General features: G+C 45.3%; 1 protein-coding gene across 4 annotated transcripts in view; it reads left to right on the top strand.

Annotated features, from left to right (window-relative positions):
• map7d1a (MAP7 domain containing 1a) overlaps positions 1-5759 on the top strand; it is a 260340-nt gene extending 254581 nt beyond the window's left edge. For all 4 annotated transcript variants that reach the window (XM_043717932.2, XM_043717931.2, XM_043717933.2 and 1 more), the window contains 3 exons: positions 1181-1304; positions 3421-3716; positions 5153-5759. In XM_043717932.2, coding sequence (XP_043573867.1) covers positions 1181-1304; positions 3421-3716; positions 5153-5163 — 431 coding nt within the window. In that variant the 3' untranslated portion in view covers positions 5164-5759. The remainder of the gene's footprint in view (positions 1-1180; positions 1305-3420; positions 3717-5152) is intronic.
• Positions 5760-14481: the final 8722 nt, after the last annotated feature.

Raw genomic sequence — 14481 nt, 5'->3', positions numbered from 1 at the left:
GTGGGAGAAACGCAGCAAAATGGGCAAAGAGCAGGGGGATGTAACTAATTGGACAAGTCCATCCAAGGGTTAGCTTTGGCTGTCAGGTGAGTGGCATCCTTCTGCACACTCTGACTTCATGCTCACTACAGTACATGACTCTAAAGGTAACATTGATGCCTCACAGTTGAGTGTTTAGAATAATCTTAGGAATATTTATTTGATTCTTATCAATATGCTACAATTTGGGGCCTACTTACACAGGAGCGAGAGTTGGTGCTCAGCCCTTTGAGATACGATGAAGGAGAAATTGGAAGTTGACATATGCGAAGTGTGGTATTCTTGGGAAAACAGGGGACTGGGGTGCTGTGGTCCCCCACTGGGGGCTTTTCTCACCATGTGTTGTAAAATCATTGATAAGTTATTGACTTTTATTATTAATCAATGGTTGGTATATCAGGGGACAAGCAGGGTAGTAGTGATCTTTTATTGTCCTGTCATTCCCCTGTTGCTAAGTAGAGAGGAATTTTGAGTGAAAAAGGAGGGAGGAAAAGGTGTACAGTCCGGAGAGAAAGTCAAGAAAAGCACTTCAGTTCATAGAACTTAAGTTACAATTAAATTTAAGTTGAAATTAAACTGGGGGAGCAAAACCTAAGGAGATAAAAGAATGGGAAGTGAATTTTAAAGCTCACAGCAAGCTTTTTTTAGCTTGCAATGAGATAGTTAGATGGATAATTGAAGAAGAAATGCATTAGGCGATGGATGATGGCCAGCAGAAGGCAGATACAGCAATTACAATAACCCCCTGCCCGCATCCACCTATCACCATCCCACCTATCCTTCCCCCAGCCCCATCCCCTCCCTCTGTATACTTCTGGGCTCCCTCCCCCTCCCCAGTCCTGATGATGGGTTTCAAACTGAAACATTGATTTTCCTGCCCCTCGGATGCTGTCTGACCTGCTGTGATCTATCAGCTTCACATCTATTGACTCTGGCTTCCAGCACCTTCTGTCCTTACTGTCTCCAAGCCTGAAAGCAATGTAAGGATTTCTTTAATTACAACGTGCTGATACTGTTATAAACCTGATTGAGTAGTGCCTGTGCAGCTCCCATTTTGTAAAGATGGTGCGTTGTCTCTCTGGCCTGGAGTAGGTAGGTCCTGTCAGTGTGGAATTTTGAAAGCCTGTTCTGGTTTCTGCAGAGATTGGTCCTGTTTGTGTGAAGAGTGAATTTCAGCAGGAGATACCAGCTGAACACCAGGTTGGAGACTCTTCTATTAGCACCACAGACCTTCCATCACAGGATCGCCCTCTTGGGGAGCTGGGGTAAGTCCAAACACAAACGCAGTCTTTCCATTGGCTTGCTGACACGGCGGAAATCAAAGGAGTGAGAATCACAGTAGTTTCAGGATGTGCGTGTATTCACCCAACATCTGTTGAAGATTAAAGAGATCTACAATTGGAAGCCAATTCAATTAATTAATTAACTCATTCAATTTAAAATCCATTTTTAAACCTGTTTAGCTTTCATCCCAATACCCAAACTCCTGGCAAGAAAAGATCATTTAGCCCTCTCTTATCTTCAGTCGATCACCTATGAACTACCCTTTGATGAAACCTCCCCCTGTCTGCTAACTGTGTTTCCAAAATCTTCGTATCAGAGTATCGTTGCTTCCATCTGACTACCTGAAGGACAGTATCAATTGAGACCCAGGGGTTTTGGGCTCAAGTCCATTTGACAGTGGGAATGGTGTTTGGAACTTGGCTGTTCTCTCTCCTCTTATCCATACAGATTGTGCATCTTTGAGTCCTGAGTCGTCAACTCCATTTGTAACCAGATTTTCATTACTCATTGACCCTACAGTCCTTGCTTTCCTCAACATCTTACATAGCTGGAATTATAGAATTTACAGCAGACAAACAGGTCTTTCAGCCCAACAGATCAATGTCAGTGATTATTCTCCGTTCCAGTCTCCTTCAGCCTTTAGATTAGATTACTTACAATGTGGAAACAGGCCCTTCGGCCCAACAAGTCCACACCAACCCGCTGAAGCGCAACCCACCCATTCCCCTACATTACCCCTTCACCTAACACTATGGGCAATTTAGCATGGCCAATTCACCTGACCTGCACATCTTTGGACTGTGGGAGGAAACTGGAGCACCCGGAGGAAACCCACGCAGACACGGGGAGAATGTGCAAACTCCACACAGTCAGTCGCCTGAGTCAGGAATTGAACCCTGGTCTCTGGCGCTGTGAGGCAGCAGTGCTAACCACTGTGCCACCGTGCCACCCACAAACCTTATATCAACCTTATGTCACCTCATTCTGTTAACATATCCTTCTATTCCTTTCCCCCTTAAGCATTTAATGAATATTCTCTACGTTTATCTCAACCACTCTCTGTCATACCATGATCCACAATCGAGCCACTCTCTCAATCGAGCCTATCCATAATCGAGACTGGATAGGCTGAGACTTTTTTCACTGGAGCGAAGGAGGTTGAGGGATAACCTTATAGAATCATGAGGGGCAGAGATAAGGTGAATGGCAAAGGTCTTTTCCCTGGGCTGTGGGAGCTTAGATCCAGGAGGCATGTTTTTAAGTTGAGAGAAGGAAAATTTCTAAGGCACCTGAGGGGCAACTTATTCATACAGAGAGTGGTTCATGTGTGGGATTAACCGCCAGAGGAAGTGGTAGATGCATGTACAGTCACAGCATTTAAACGACATTTGGAGAGGGACATGAATAGGAAAGGTTTGAGGGATATGGACCAAACACAGGCAAGTGGGACTAGTTTAGTTTGGGAAACTTGGTTGGCATGGACGAGTTGAACTGAAGGGTCTGTTTCTGTACTGCATGACTCTGTGACTGTATCTCTATGAGGCTTCTGGGCCTATCGAAACAAGAGGCCATTCAGCTCCTCCAGCACATTTTGTCATTCAGTTGTTTCTTGGCTGGTCTCCACTTTAGCTGTTGGTCTCACTTTATCCCTTAATCGTTGGTGCTCTTTCCCAACAAAAATCTGAGCAACTTAAGTTCTGAAATTTTCAGTGGGCCCATTCACATCCTCCCCAGAGTTCCACCACACTGTGAGCACAGGAGGGCATCGCCCCTGCACGGCCTAACTGTCATTTTAAGGTTACAGCCCTCATTTTAGACTTCCCCATCCCACTCCACCCCCCATTAGGGAGATGGAGAGTCAGATCTTTTAACCAGCTAAACATTTTGATCACCATTCCCCTCACTCCTCTATTATCAAAGCAATACAAGCCTCACCTATGTAACCTTGCCCATAGTTTGATGCTTCCACCCCCAGGCTTGAAGGCGTTTGTAATGAGGAGGTATTTTCATTCAGACTGAATTTAAGATGGGGAAGATGGGAGGGAAGGGGAGCACACAGGAAGGGGAAACTAAAGGCCAGCTTCTTGTACTCATTAGAGTCCCTCCTAAAGAAGATGGCTGTGAGAAGCAAGCGGTCGTCAACAACACTGTGCAGTTGAGGCAGCAGGAAAACGGGATCTGCCCCAAGGAGATGGAATCCCGGGCCTTTGAAGAGATCATTGAGCTTTCGAATCACACAAGCTGTTTAAAGGAGAGCGTGGAGAGTAATGGCGAGAAAGAATGTCTCAGCAGTCACACAGCTGACGAGATTCCAGTCAATCCCATCATCGTGTTTGAGGAAGAAAGTTCCTTCATTAAGAAAACAACAGGAATCCAATCCCAGCATGTAGCAGGTACTGAAAAGTGTCGTGTGCAATAGTGAGGCCTGATGCTGCAGAGGAAAGGAAACAGAGAGAGATTGTGTTTGTGTTAATGAGAGAGAGGGGGTCGGTGCGTTTAAGCAGGGGTCAGGATGATTCCTAAGCTGTTTAATAATGGCATCAGAATTTAAGATTCGCAACTGCACTCCAGGGTCTCTCAAGGTTCCCATTGCAGGTGCCCAACATGGCCAGCTCCATTGTAGGGATGTGCAATCCCTGTCCTACTGCTCACAAAGAGATGGGCATGCCTTTCAAAGTACCATAGCCTCATGGCACCTCAGAGGGGTCATGGACGATTGTCTGCACGAGGGAACCTTTTAAAAGGTTGAAAAGCGTTAAAAAAAAACCCATTCATTGATAACTCGCCACTTTGTTTCTTTTTTAAGAAAAGCCCTTAAAATGGGCAAAGGAAATGTCAATCATTCAGACACTTCAGGTTTCAACAGGTAAAACTGCTGAGTACTTGAAGTCTCTGGTTGTTGTGTGAATGGATATTGTCAAAGTGACAGCTGAGATCAAAGAGCTGTCAATAAGCAGGAGTTCAGGTGTTTCGACAGTGAAATGGTGTCCCGGGTCTCCAAGTAGAAATATGCCCTTGTATCTCACACACGTGGTGGTCACTATCTGATTCTGCATAGTGTATAGTAGGTGAGTGAGTAGAGCATGGTGTTGGGGTACAGCATGAGGAATCAATGGTGACAGGTAAGTCGGGAGCTTCCATTGGTGGGGAGTAATGGGGGAGGTGTTAGGAGGAGCATATCTTGGCAAGGGGAGCATGAGAGGTCATTGTGGTTGGATCAGGAGCATTGAGTGAGCTGGATGGGGAATATAAAATATTTAGAATCCCTACAGTGTGGAAACAGGCCATTCAGCCCATCGAGTGCACACCGACCTTTCGAAGAGCATCCCACCCAGACCCACCCCCTACCCTATCCCTGCAATCCTGCATTTCCCATGGCTAACCCACCTGGACATACGGGAAATTTAGCATCTCCAATCTACCTAACCTGCACATCTTTGGACTGTGGGCAATGTGGTGGGCTAGGGTGGTGTTTGATGGGCAAGGGCTGAGGGAATTCTGCCTTTTTCCTGAAGTGTAAAAACACAGGTCCTCACTCCTGTTGGAGCAAGGGATGAGGAACATTGATTATAAATGAGAATGGTGCTTGGTGGGGGAGGGGTGGGAAGTGACAGGAAAGCTTATGGGGAATGATGATTGTTGGGCAGTTGAAGCTTTGAGGTGGCACCTAGCACAATAGACCCTCTGCCTGGCCTGGTACCTCATTCTCTGGCCAGATTCGAAAATATTCTGTGCCCTGATGGACCATGAGGAACACACTTAGTCAGCACACGGTCCTCCCACCTCAAAGCTGTACCTCTGGTGATAACAACTCTCCGTTCCATTTCAGAAATCCTCTGAAGGGCCGAGGGGGATGTGCCTCTCCCCCTGCTCCCCTCCGCTACTCCCACCCCCCCCCCTACCCTGAGCCACCACGCACGGCTTTGTACTCAGTGTTGGATTTGGAAGAGCTCGTCAGTGAGAGGGGAAGAGACAACAGCGAGGCGTGTTATCGGCAACACTCCACATGGACCGCACAAAATCCCCACAGCTCTCGAGCAACACTTCCTTTTACTTTGTTGTGCTGTTTTTATTTTAAATGTTTTTCAAAGTGTTTACAGAAAAATAACTTCTACATGAGGAGACGGTGGGAGCGAACATGGGACCCCGGAAGATTCTAGAGTGACCTTGTGGAAGATGCAGTCATTTTCACGAGTGTTCTTCACCTGTACTGTACACCGTGTGCTGACAATGTCTCTAATGTGCACCTTATTAAAACTGACACTAATTCTATATCATTGGTGAAGAGCTAAAGGCACTCGGACAGACGAGAGTGGCAGAGCGATGGTTATTGTATCACTGGTGATCATGTTCTTATTTAACTTGAAATAATAATAAACTACTGGGTACAGTGTATGTGAATAATGTAAATAAACCTGTCAGTGTTACACCAGGGAGCTATATGTGTGCACAATCTGCTTTGTGTTTACTCGTGTACTTCGGTCTGCCCTGATCCTCCCTAAACCCTTACCCCGAATCTCCAACCTTTTCATACATCCGAAGTGAACGGTCATAGCCGTGATGGGAAGGTGTGACATTCCAATGGGAAAAGGGCAATAGCTGGACAAACTCATCAGGTCTGGCAGTGTCTGTGGAGAGAGAGAGAGAGAGACCGAGCTAACATTTCAAGTCTGATGTAACTTCTTCAGACCTGAAAGGTGTAGGAAACACTGATGCTGCTCTTGGGGAGTCAGTGTCAGGGAGCACTGTGTGCTGTAAGTTATCTATCTAGCTATTACATGAGACTTCACAATGTTCCTAAAGGGAGGCTTTCTGACTCTCCCACACAGCACTCTTAGCCATCCACTGGGCTTCTTGCTCCCTCTAAGTATGTGGTTCTTTTCATCTTGCTCATTCCTTCTCTTGGCATCCGAGGAGTAGGAGAATTGACATTTCGGGCATAAACCCTTCATCAGGGCATTTCTGATTCCTGATGATGGGTTTATGCCTGAAACATCAACTCTCCTGCTCCTCGGATGCTGCCTGACTGATTCTGCTTTTCCACACTCTCGACTCTGATCTCCAGCACCCGCAGTCCTCACTGTCTCCTCATTCCTTCTCTTACTCATATTCTCACTCTAACTCTCTTGTCCCTCATAACCAATAACCACTGAGAGAGCAGGAGTGTGTACCAGACTCAGTCTGTGTGGGAGATGTCAGAGGACTGGGATGTGAATAATTTCTACACTTATACTTTGCTCACTTAGGTGCACATTCTCTCACTAACACTCATCCACACACTCATTCTTCTACACACATTCTCTTGCCCACATACTTGTCCTTCTACACACTTGTTTTCTCACACACAACTCATTCTACATATTAATTTTCCTCATTTTCTCAGTTATTCTCTCATTCATACAATTGTTCTCTTAAATGTGTGTTCTGTCGCTCACACTTGTTCTTATGCACCCTTGTCTAACACCCTCGTTATTCTCATTCTCCTACATACTCATTCTCACACATATTTGGCCTCACCCTCATTCTTATACACCCTCATTCTCCTCGACACCCATTCTCGTGTACACCCTCGTTCTCACACACCCTCACTCTCTCACGCCCTCGTTCTCTCACGCCCTCGTTCTCTCACACCCTCGTTCTCGCACCCTCGCTCTCACACAGGCTCATTCATAATCAATGCATTGTCACCATGCCATAAAGTGCCTTCAGTAGATTTTTTCTTATTCCTTTTGCTCTCACTACTCCCTATTTTTGCAGCTGGGCTGGACAATGGTTACTGCCAAATGGAGCCCATTCACCCTAGAGGTTTTGTTGGGCAACCTCGGGAGGTGAGGACAGAGGGCCAGGCTGCCAGCGTGTAGTGCCATGGGATCCCATCCAGCAGGACCTCCAGGTCCCTCTCTGAGAATCATGGTGCCATCTCACCCTTCTCCATTCACACTATATGTCCATTTAGGAGCTTTGCAATGCCAGTACTTATCCAGGTGTGCAGAGGCCTCTTAAAGATGGCGTTGGCACCAGGATGCCAGTGTTCTGGGGGATATCTGGTGAGTGGCAAGTTGTTCCAGAGGAGCACATGGTAAAGTGCTGATAGAATTGGAAATCAAAAGGACAATAAAGGGACCTAGTGTTCAGGTTCATACCTCCTTGAAAGTGGAGTCACAGGTGAAGAAGGTAGTTAGTATGTTTGCCTTTATTGGTCAGAGCATTGAGTAGAGGAGTTGGGATCAAAATGTGTGGTGCTGGAAAAGCATAGCCAGTCAGGCAGCATCCGAGGAGCAGGTGAATCGACATTTCATGCATACACTCTTCATCACTACATTCCTGATGAAGAGCTTATGCTCAAAACGTCAACTGTCCTTGGATGTTGCCTGACCTGCTGTGCTTTTCCAGCATCACATACTCAACTCTGATCCCCAGCATCTGCAGTCCTCACTCTCTCCACGAGGAGCTGGGAGGTCATGTCGCTGTACAGGACATTGATTAGACCACTTTTGCAATACTGCATTCAATTCTGGTCTCCCTGCTATAAGAAAGATGTTGTTAAACCTGAAAGGGTTCAGAAAAGATTTACAAGGATGTTGCTGGAATTAGAGGCTTTGAGCTATAGGGAGAAGCTATGTAGGTCAGATCTATTTTCTCTGAAACATTGGAGGCTGAGAGGTGACCTTATAGAGGTTTCTAAAATCATGTGGGGCATGGATAGAGTGAATACCCAAAGTCTTTTTCCTAGAGTAGGGGAGTTTAAAACTAGAGGGCATAGGTTTAAGGTGAGAGGGGAAAGATTTAAAAGAGATTGAGGGGGCAACTTCACACAGAGGGTTGTGTGTGTACGGAATGAGCTGCCAGAGGAAGTGGTGGAGGCTGGTACAATTCCAACATTTAAAAGGCCTCTGGATGGGTATATGAATAGGAAGGGTTTAGAGGAATATGGACCAAGTGCTGGAAATTGGAACTAGATTTATTTAGAATATCTGGTCAGCATGGACTAATTAGACTGAAGGGTCTGTTTCTATGCTGCATATCTCTATGGCTGTATGAAAGCCCCTTATGGGCATGGTATGTAGTTTTTGGAGCATGTTGGGTAAGAAATCTCCTGAGTCTTTACAGTGAGAATCCCACCATACAACTCGGCACAGCTTTCACTGAGCCAGAAGGTGGTAAGATTCAATCCCCTGAGCTGAAGCCCATGCTGTCCCTGCCCCGGGAAAGTTTGATGGGGATAAAATATTATGTTTGCATGTAGGTTTGCTCGCTGAGCTGGAAGATTCATTTCCAGATGTTTTGTCAACCTACTGGGTAACATCCTCAGTGAGCCTCAGGAGAAGCACTGCTGAAAATTCCTGGAATTCCAACCGGAACACACTCAACAAACACATCGAGTTAGACCCCATCTACTACCCCCTGAGAAAAGGAACAGGAAGTGACTTCACCACAGGAAATAACATCACCACAGGAAATGACATCACCAACCTAAAGAAACCCAAACATATAAATAGAAAGCAGGAATTTTCAGCAGTGCTTCACGTGAGACCCACTGAAAATGATACCTGGTAGAGTGACAAAGCGTCTGGAAATTAACCTTCCAGCTCAGCGAGCAAACCTACATCCAAAACCTCAACCTGAGTTACAAATCTTCTCAAAACCCGATAAAACATTGTAAGAACTGTACATCCTGAGATAGTGTCATTGACCAAGAAACGAGTCAGCACTTGGTTCTGTTGAATCTTGTGGCAGTATTTACATTCAGAGGAAACTGCACAGTGCCTAGCACCTGTAAGAGGATAGCTCACCTACCTTAACATTATAACAAAGTCTCCTTCCATTTTATTGTCAAAGAATTCCTCCATGAATTGTCCACGTTGAAAATCTTTTGAATTGCAAGTTGAAGTCTGCCTTTCGTGTATTGTCGGAGTGGAATGCAGTATGGCCACTTGTATCTCTGGCAAACAGCACTGTTCACATTCATAACAATGTGACTGTCACTCTCAATGCTGTCCATTTGCCTCCTTCTTCCATTCTTATTCCCTCCTTCTGTGCATTTTGTTGTCTGTTCATCCTCTTCCCTAATCCGTCTCTACTCTTCTTCCACTTTCATTTCTCCCTCCTTCTGGTGTGTTCGTGTAGTGATTCTAACGATCAGTCACTCATCAGAGATTGATTAACTCCATGGTAAAGTTCATTTAAAACAGTAAAACGCATTACAAGTAATAAAACAGACATTCCATCTGCTTTCTGAGTGTATGTGTATGTGCAACTGCTAGATTTGCAACATTGTACATACACAGCACATAGAGTCCTTAAAGGTGAACTCTCCCTTAAAGGCAAGGTACATGTATGATATCCCTTTCCTTTCTGAAAGAAAATTTATTTATTTACAGACTGTGAGTCTCGATCATGTGGAGGTAATTGGCTGAAATCTTGGTGTGGAGGTATTGTTAATTGCCCTCAGTGATATTGTCTGCCTTTTTCTGTTCATGACATGGCAGGAGTGAGCAGCGGTTGAACAGACCCCGAATTCCCCTCAGTAATGTCTCACTAACGTGCCTTGTGTCTGGACCTCATGTTCTGAGCACATTCTTCTCACCTCACTGTGATTCTGTGGGATGCTGAACACAGATTTGTAATTTTGCCAACTCTGTACTCTACGTTTTCATCATGCACATGGTGGTTTTCCCAACAGTTTCACAAGCTGCTTTTGTGTTTCAAAAGGAGCACTGAGTTAGTTCATCGATTTGTATATTCCCTGTAACAAGCTCTCTATCACTGATGCAATAATCCCAAGGTGCTGTTCTCAAATGTAACATTGTCACGTGGAGATCTTGCTTCATCTTTGGTTATGGAGACCATGTCAAAGCTGTATTTAGGTACTATAGATATCACAATACGGATAGAGGCCTTTCAGCCCATGTCAGAGCATCCTCAATCCGAGACCCATTTCCCTGCATTGGGTCTTGTATGCTATTGTGTTACAAGTGCGCATCTGATAAATATCCTTTTAAGTAGCTGGAGGCTTCCTACCTCCGACATCCTTTTAGGCAGTGAATCCCTGATACCTACCAGCCTCTGGGTGAGAAAAGGTTTGCTCCAACTGCCTAAACCTCTTGTCCCTTACATTAAAAACGTTTCCCCTATTTATTCACCTCACTAACTAGAAGGAAAAGTTTCTCCCTTTCCAACCTGGCTATGCCATTCAGAGCCTTGTAGTCCTCAATCAGGTCCTCCCTCCACCCTCTCTGATCTAAACTGAGCCTCTCGAGTCTGAGTCACTCCAGGCAGTGTCACGGTCAATCTCTGCCCCTTGTCTGCTGCAGTCAGACCCTTTCGACAGGCTGACGACTAGAACGGCACACAATACTCCAGCGTCTTTTTCTTCACTCGGTCAAAGTGAGCATCATTGGCTAGGGCAACATTACCCCAATTACCCAGAGGGCAATTAAGAGTCAGCCATGTTGTTGTGGGTCTGGAGTCACTTATTGGTCAGATCCAGGTCAAGGGCATCAATGAACCAGCTGGGCAGTTTTGACAATAGTCACCATGAAACTTGATTTCAGAATTTTAAAAATTGAATTCAAATTCCACCATTTGCCATGGTATTCGAGCCTAGGATGTTACCTGGGTCTCTCATAACCCAGCGATAGTACTATGAGGTCATTGCCTCCTCTGACTAGCATCTTATACTGCCCCATCATAACCTTCTTCCATCTAGTGCTTTGAAGGGTAAAGGGAGGTATCCTGTAAACCTTTTTAGCCATTTTATTCACCTGTCCTTCTGTCTTCAAGGATTGGTAGCATCCCTACAATGTGGAAAGTAGCCACTTGGCCCATTGAGTCCACACCAACCCAGCTCCTCATCCTGTCCCTGTAACCCTGCATTTCCCAGGGCTAATCCACCTAACCTGCACATCCCTGGACAATTTAGCATGGCCAATCCACCTACCTTGCTCATCTTTGGTCTGTGGGAGGAAACCGGAGGACCCAGAGGAAACCCTGCAGAGACGCAAGGAAATGTGCAAACTCCACACAGTCTCCTGAGGGTGGAGTTGGACCCAGGTCCTTGGCACTGTGCGGCAACAGTGCTAACCACTGAGCCACCATGCAACTCACAATGTTCATGCACACATAAGGCCCTCAGCTCCTGTGAAATTCCTCTTGTCCTACCATTCACCATGTACTCCCCTGCCTTGTCAAGCCTTCCAAAATGCATCACCTCTGACCTCATGGATTAAAATCCATTTGCCACTACTCAGCCGTATATAACATCCTGCTGTCTAAAGTTTTCCTCTTCATAATTTTCATACCATCGATAAATATACTGATCAATCCTGCGACATTTGTGTCTAGGTCATTATTCAGCAAAAGACCCACCAATGAACACTATGCAACTGGATACAGAGTTCCAGTGACAATAACACTCTTTGCTCATCAGCATCTGCCTCCTATGCCAATTTTAGATCTGATTTTCCAAATTACCCTGGATCCCAAGGTCCCTTAGCTTAACCAGTCTGCCATGTGAGCCCTTGTCAAATGCTTTACTGAAGGCCATGTGTAGACTACACAAATTGCACGACTCTCATCTACACACTAAATCTGTCACTTCCTTGATAAAATCAGAAGTTGTTAGACATGCTAAGTTGACTAACCTTGACTAATCCTCACCTCACTCAAGAGTTTTTTTTCCCCAGTGGTCTCCCCTACCACAGATGCACAATGTCACATGCCCAACAATACGAATGCCACCCCCTAATGGCAACTCATGGAATTACAGCAGTTGGGAACTGGTCCTTCATCTCCTCATCCCACCCCCCAGCCTATTCAAACCATCTCTAGAGGATGATGTGGAACATCACCTACTACGTACACGGCAGGTACTCATGTGACTCCTGATGTGGAGATGCCGGTGTTGAACTGGGATGTACAAAGTTAAAAATCACACAACACCAGGTTATAGTCCAACAGGTGTATTTGGAAGCACTAGCTTTAGGAATGCTGCTCCTTCATCAGGTGGTTGTATTGGACTATAACCTGGTGTTGTGTAATTTTTTAACTCGTGACTCAGCCATGTCATCTATCTTATATGATGCAGGCAAAGATGCCTCGAGGCATGGTACGTTGGTGAGACCATGCAGACACTATGACAACAGAAATGGACACCACACAATGATCAACACACAGCGGGGTACCAGGACACACAGGTTCCGATCTACAGGTGAGCATTTTTCTAGGTAGACTTTGAGATATGCTACAATGCAAAACCACTGAGCAGAGGCTGATAGCTGAGTTCCATACCCATGAGGAAAGGCTCACCTGTGATCCTAAGTTCATGCCTCACTACAGGTAACCCCACCACATCATATACTCCCACACAGACTCCCTCTCTCTCTCTCTCTCTCACACACACACACACACGCAAATGCACACATACACAATCTCTAAGGGGGGATTATTTCTTTCAAAATTCCTTTCTGTCAAAAATAAAACCTGACCTCAGCTTACATCATAGGTTTGAAGCAGCACCTCACACCTAAAGTGCATTGTTTAACCTGAGATATCACCTCCTGTACCTGATAAAATCTTTAATTATCTTGGGACAAAGACTTGAAAGGAATCTGGATTTTGCATTTTAATCAGCAGTCTACCTCCAAACTGATTAAAGGATTCAACAAGAGCAGCTAGTTTTAAAGTTGTTAACTTTTTGCTTATAAATACCGTGCCTTATACCTCTCTATCAGACCATGCCTGAGAAAGGTACTGAGCTCCAAAAGTTTGCAATTTCAAATAAACCTGTTGGACTATAACCTGGTGTTGTTTGATGTTTGACCATCTCTAGAGGAGGAAATCATTGGGAGGTCTTTATGTTCCCAAGGCCTACCTGTAATGGGACGCAACAGATACAATAAGCCTTATCACCCCCTGATCACCCACAATACAAGGTCCATTTGTGATTGGAAGGAGGTCAGCTAGCTGGACCTCATAGAATATGAGTTCCCTGATTGGGGCTGTTAACCTGATCCAATCGCGGAGCCCTGGCTGACAGATGTAAACAGGAGTGTCAGACGTTCTGTTCACTCTGGGGTCTATCTCTGAGGGAGCTGGATCTGTGGCAAAACTCTCCATGTGTAAATAAAGGGTGACTTGGTGACAGGATACCGGCCTCTGTGGAATTATTTCAGTCCATTGTATTAAAGAAAGACCCTCTGAAGAGCAACCCACCCAGGACCCATTCCCCTACATTCACCCCTGACCAATGCATCTAACACTACGGGCAATTTAGCATGGCCAATTCACCTAACCTGCACATCTTTGGACTGTGGGAGGAAACTGGAGCACCCGGAGGAAACCCACGCAGACACGGGGAGAATGTTCTCTCTAACCCTCCCCAGGTACAACCTGCCAGATCGGACTAAACATCTCAGTTCTGTTCTGAAGAAGGTTCACTAGACCCGAAATGTTGATTCTACTTTCATTGCCAGACCTGCTGATTTTTTCCAGCAGTTTCTGTTTTAGTCATTTGTTGTTAAACATCTCAGGGATGGACTGAAACATTTTTAAAAATTCTAATTTATGTAGCACTTTTCACAATCTAAGAACGTCCCCCAGTCAGTATAGTACTTTGAAACAAAAACAGAAATTGCTGGAAAAGCTCAGCAAGCCCGGCAGTGTCTGATCAGAGAAAGCAGAGTTAATTTTCTTTTATTACAAAAATATACTTTATTCATAAAAAATCTCTTTGGATATATACATTGTCGCAGAAGCAGTTTGGCTCTGTTGCATCTCAAGTAAATAAACAAACATTGGACTTTATCCAAAAAACCAAAGACTTCTCTTTCCAGACAATACAAATATTTACATATATTTGAGACACTGGGCAGATCTGATAACTGAACAGGCCCCCAATTAACTTCAGCAGGATGACCTCAGACTTTTCCCACTGAGCCTTGGCACCAGCTGCCCCCAGCTTTAGTGTGCCCCTCAGCACGTGGTCCTGGACCTTGGGATGTGCCAGTCTGTAACACTCGGTCAGGGTCAACCCCTTGCTCTAGAAGACCATCAAGGTTCGGGCAGATTCAAAGAGCGTCTTTCACTGAGTTGATGGTCCTCCAGGTGCAATCGATGTTTGTCTCGGTGTCTGTCCTGGGGAATCCCTCTCCCCCCCCC

The sequence above is a fragment of the Chiloscyllium plagiosum genome, unplaced genomic scaffold (genome assembly GCF_037043375.1).
Source record: "Chiloscyllium plagiosum isolate Xiang-an unplaced genomic scaffold, Cpla_swu_hap1 HiC_scaffold_30, whole genome shotgun sequence".
Taxonomy (NCBI): Eukaryota; Metazoa; Chordata; class Chondrichthyes; order Orectolobiformes; family Hemiscylliidae; genus Chiloscyllium; species Chiloscyllium plagiosum.
Note: the sequence above shows the minus strand (reverse complement) of the source record. Positions and strands in the feature narration are given on the sequence as shown.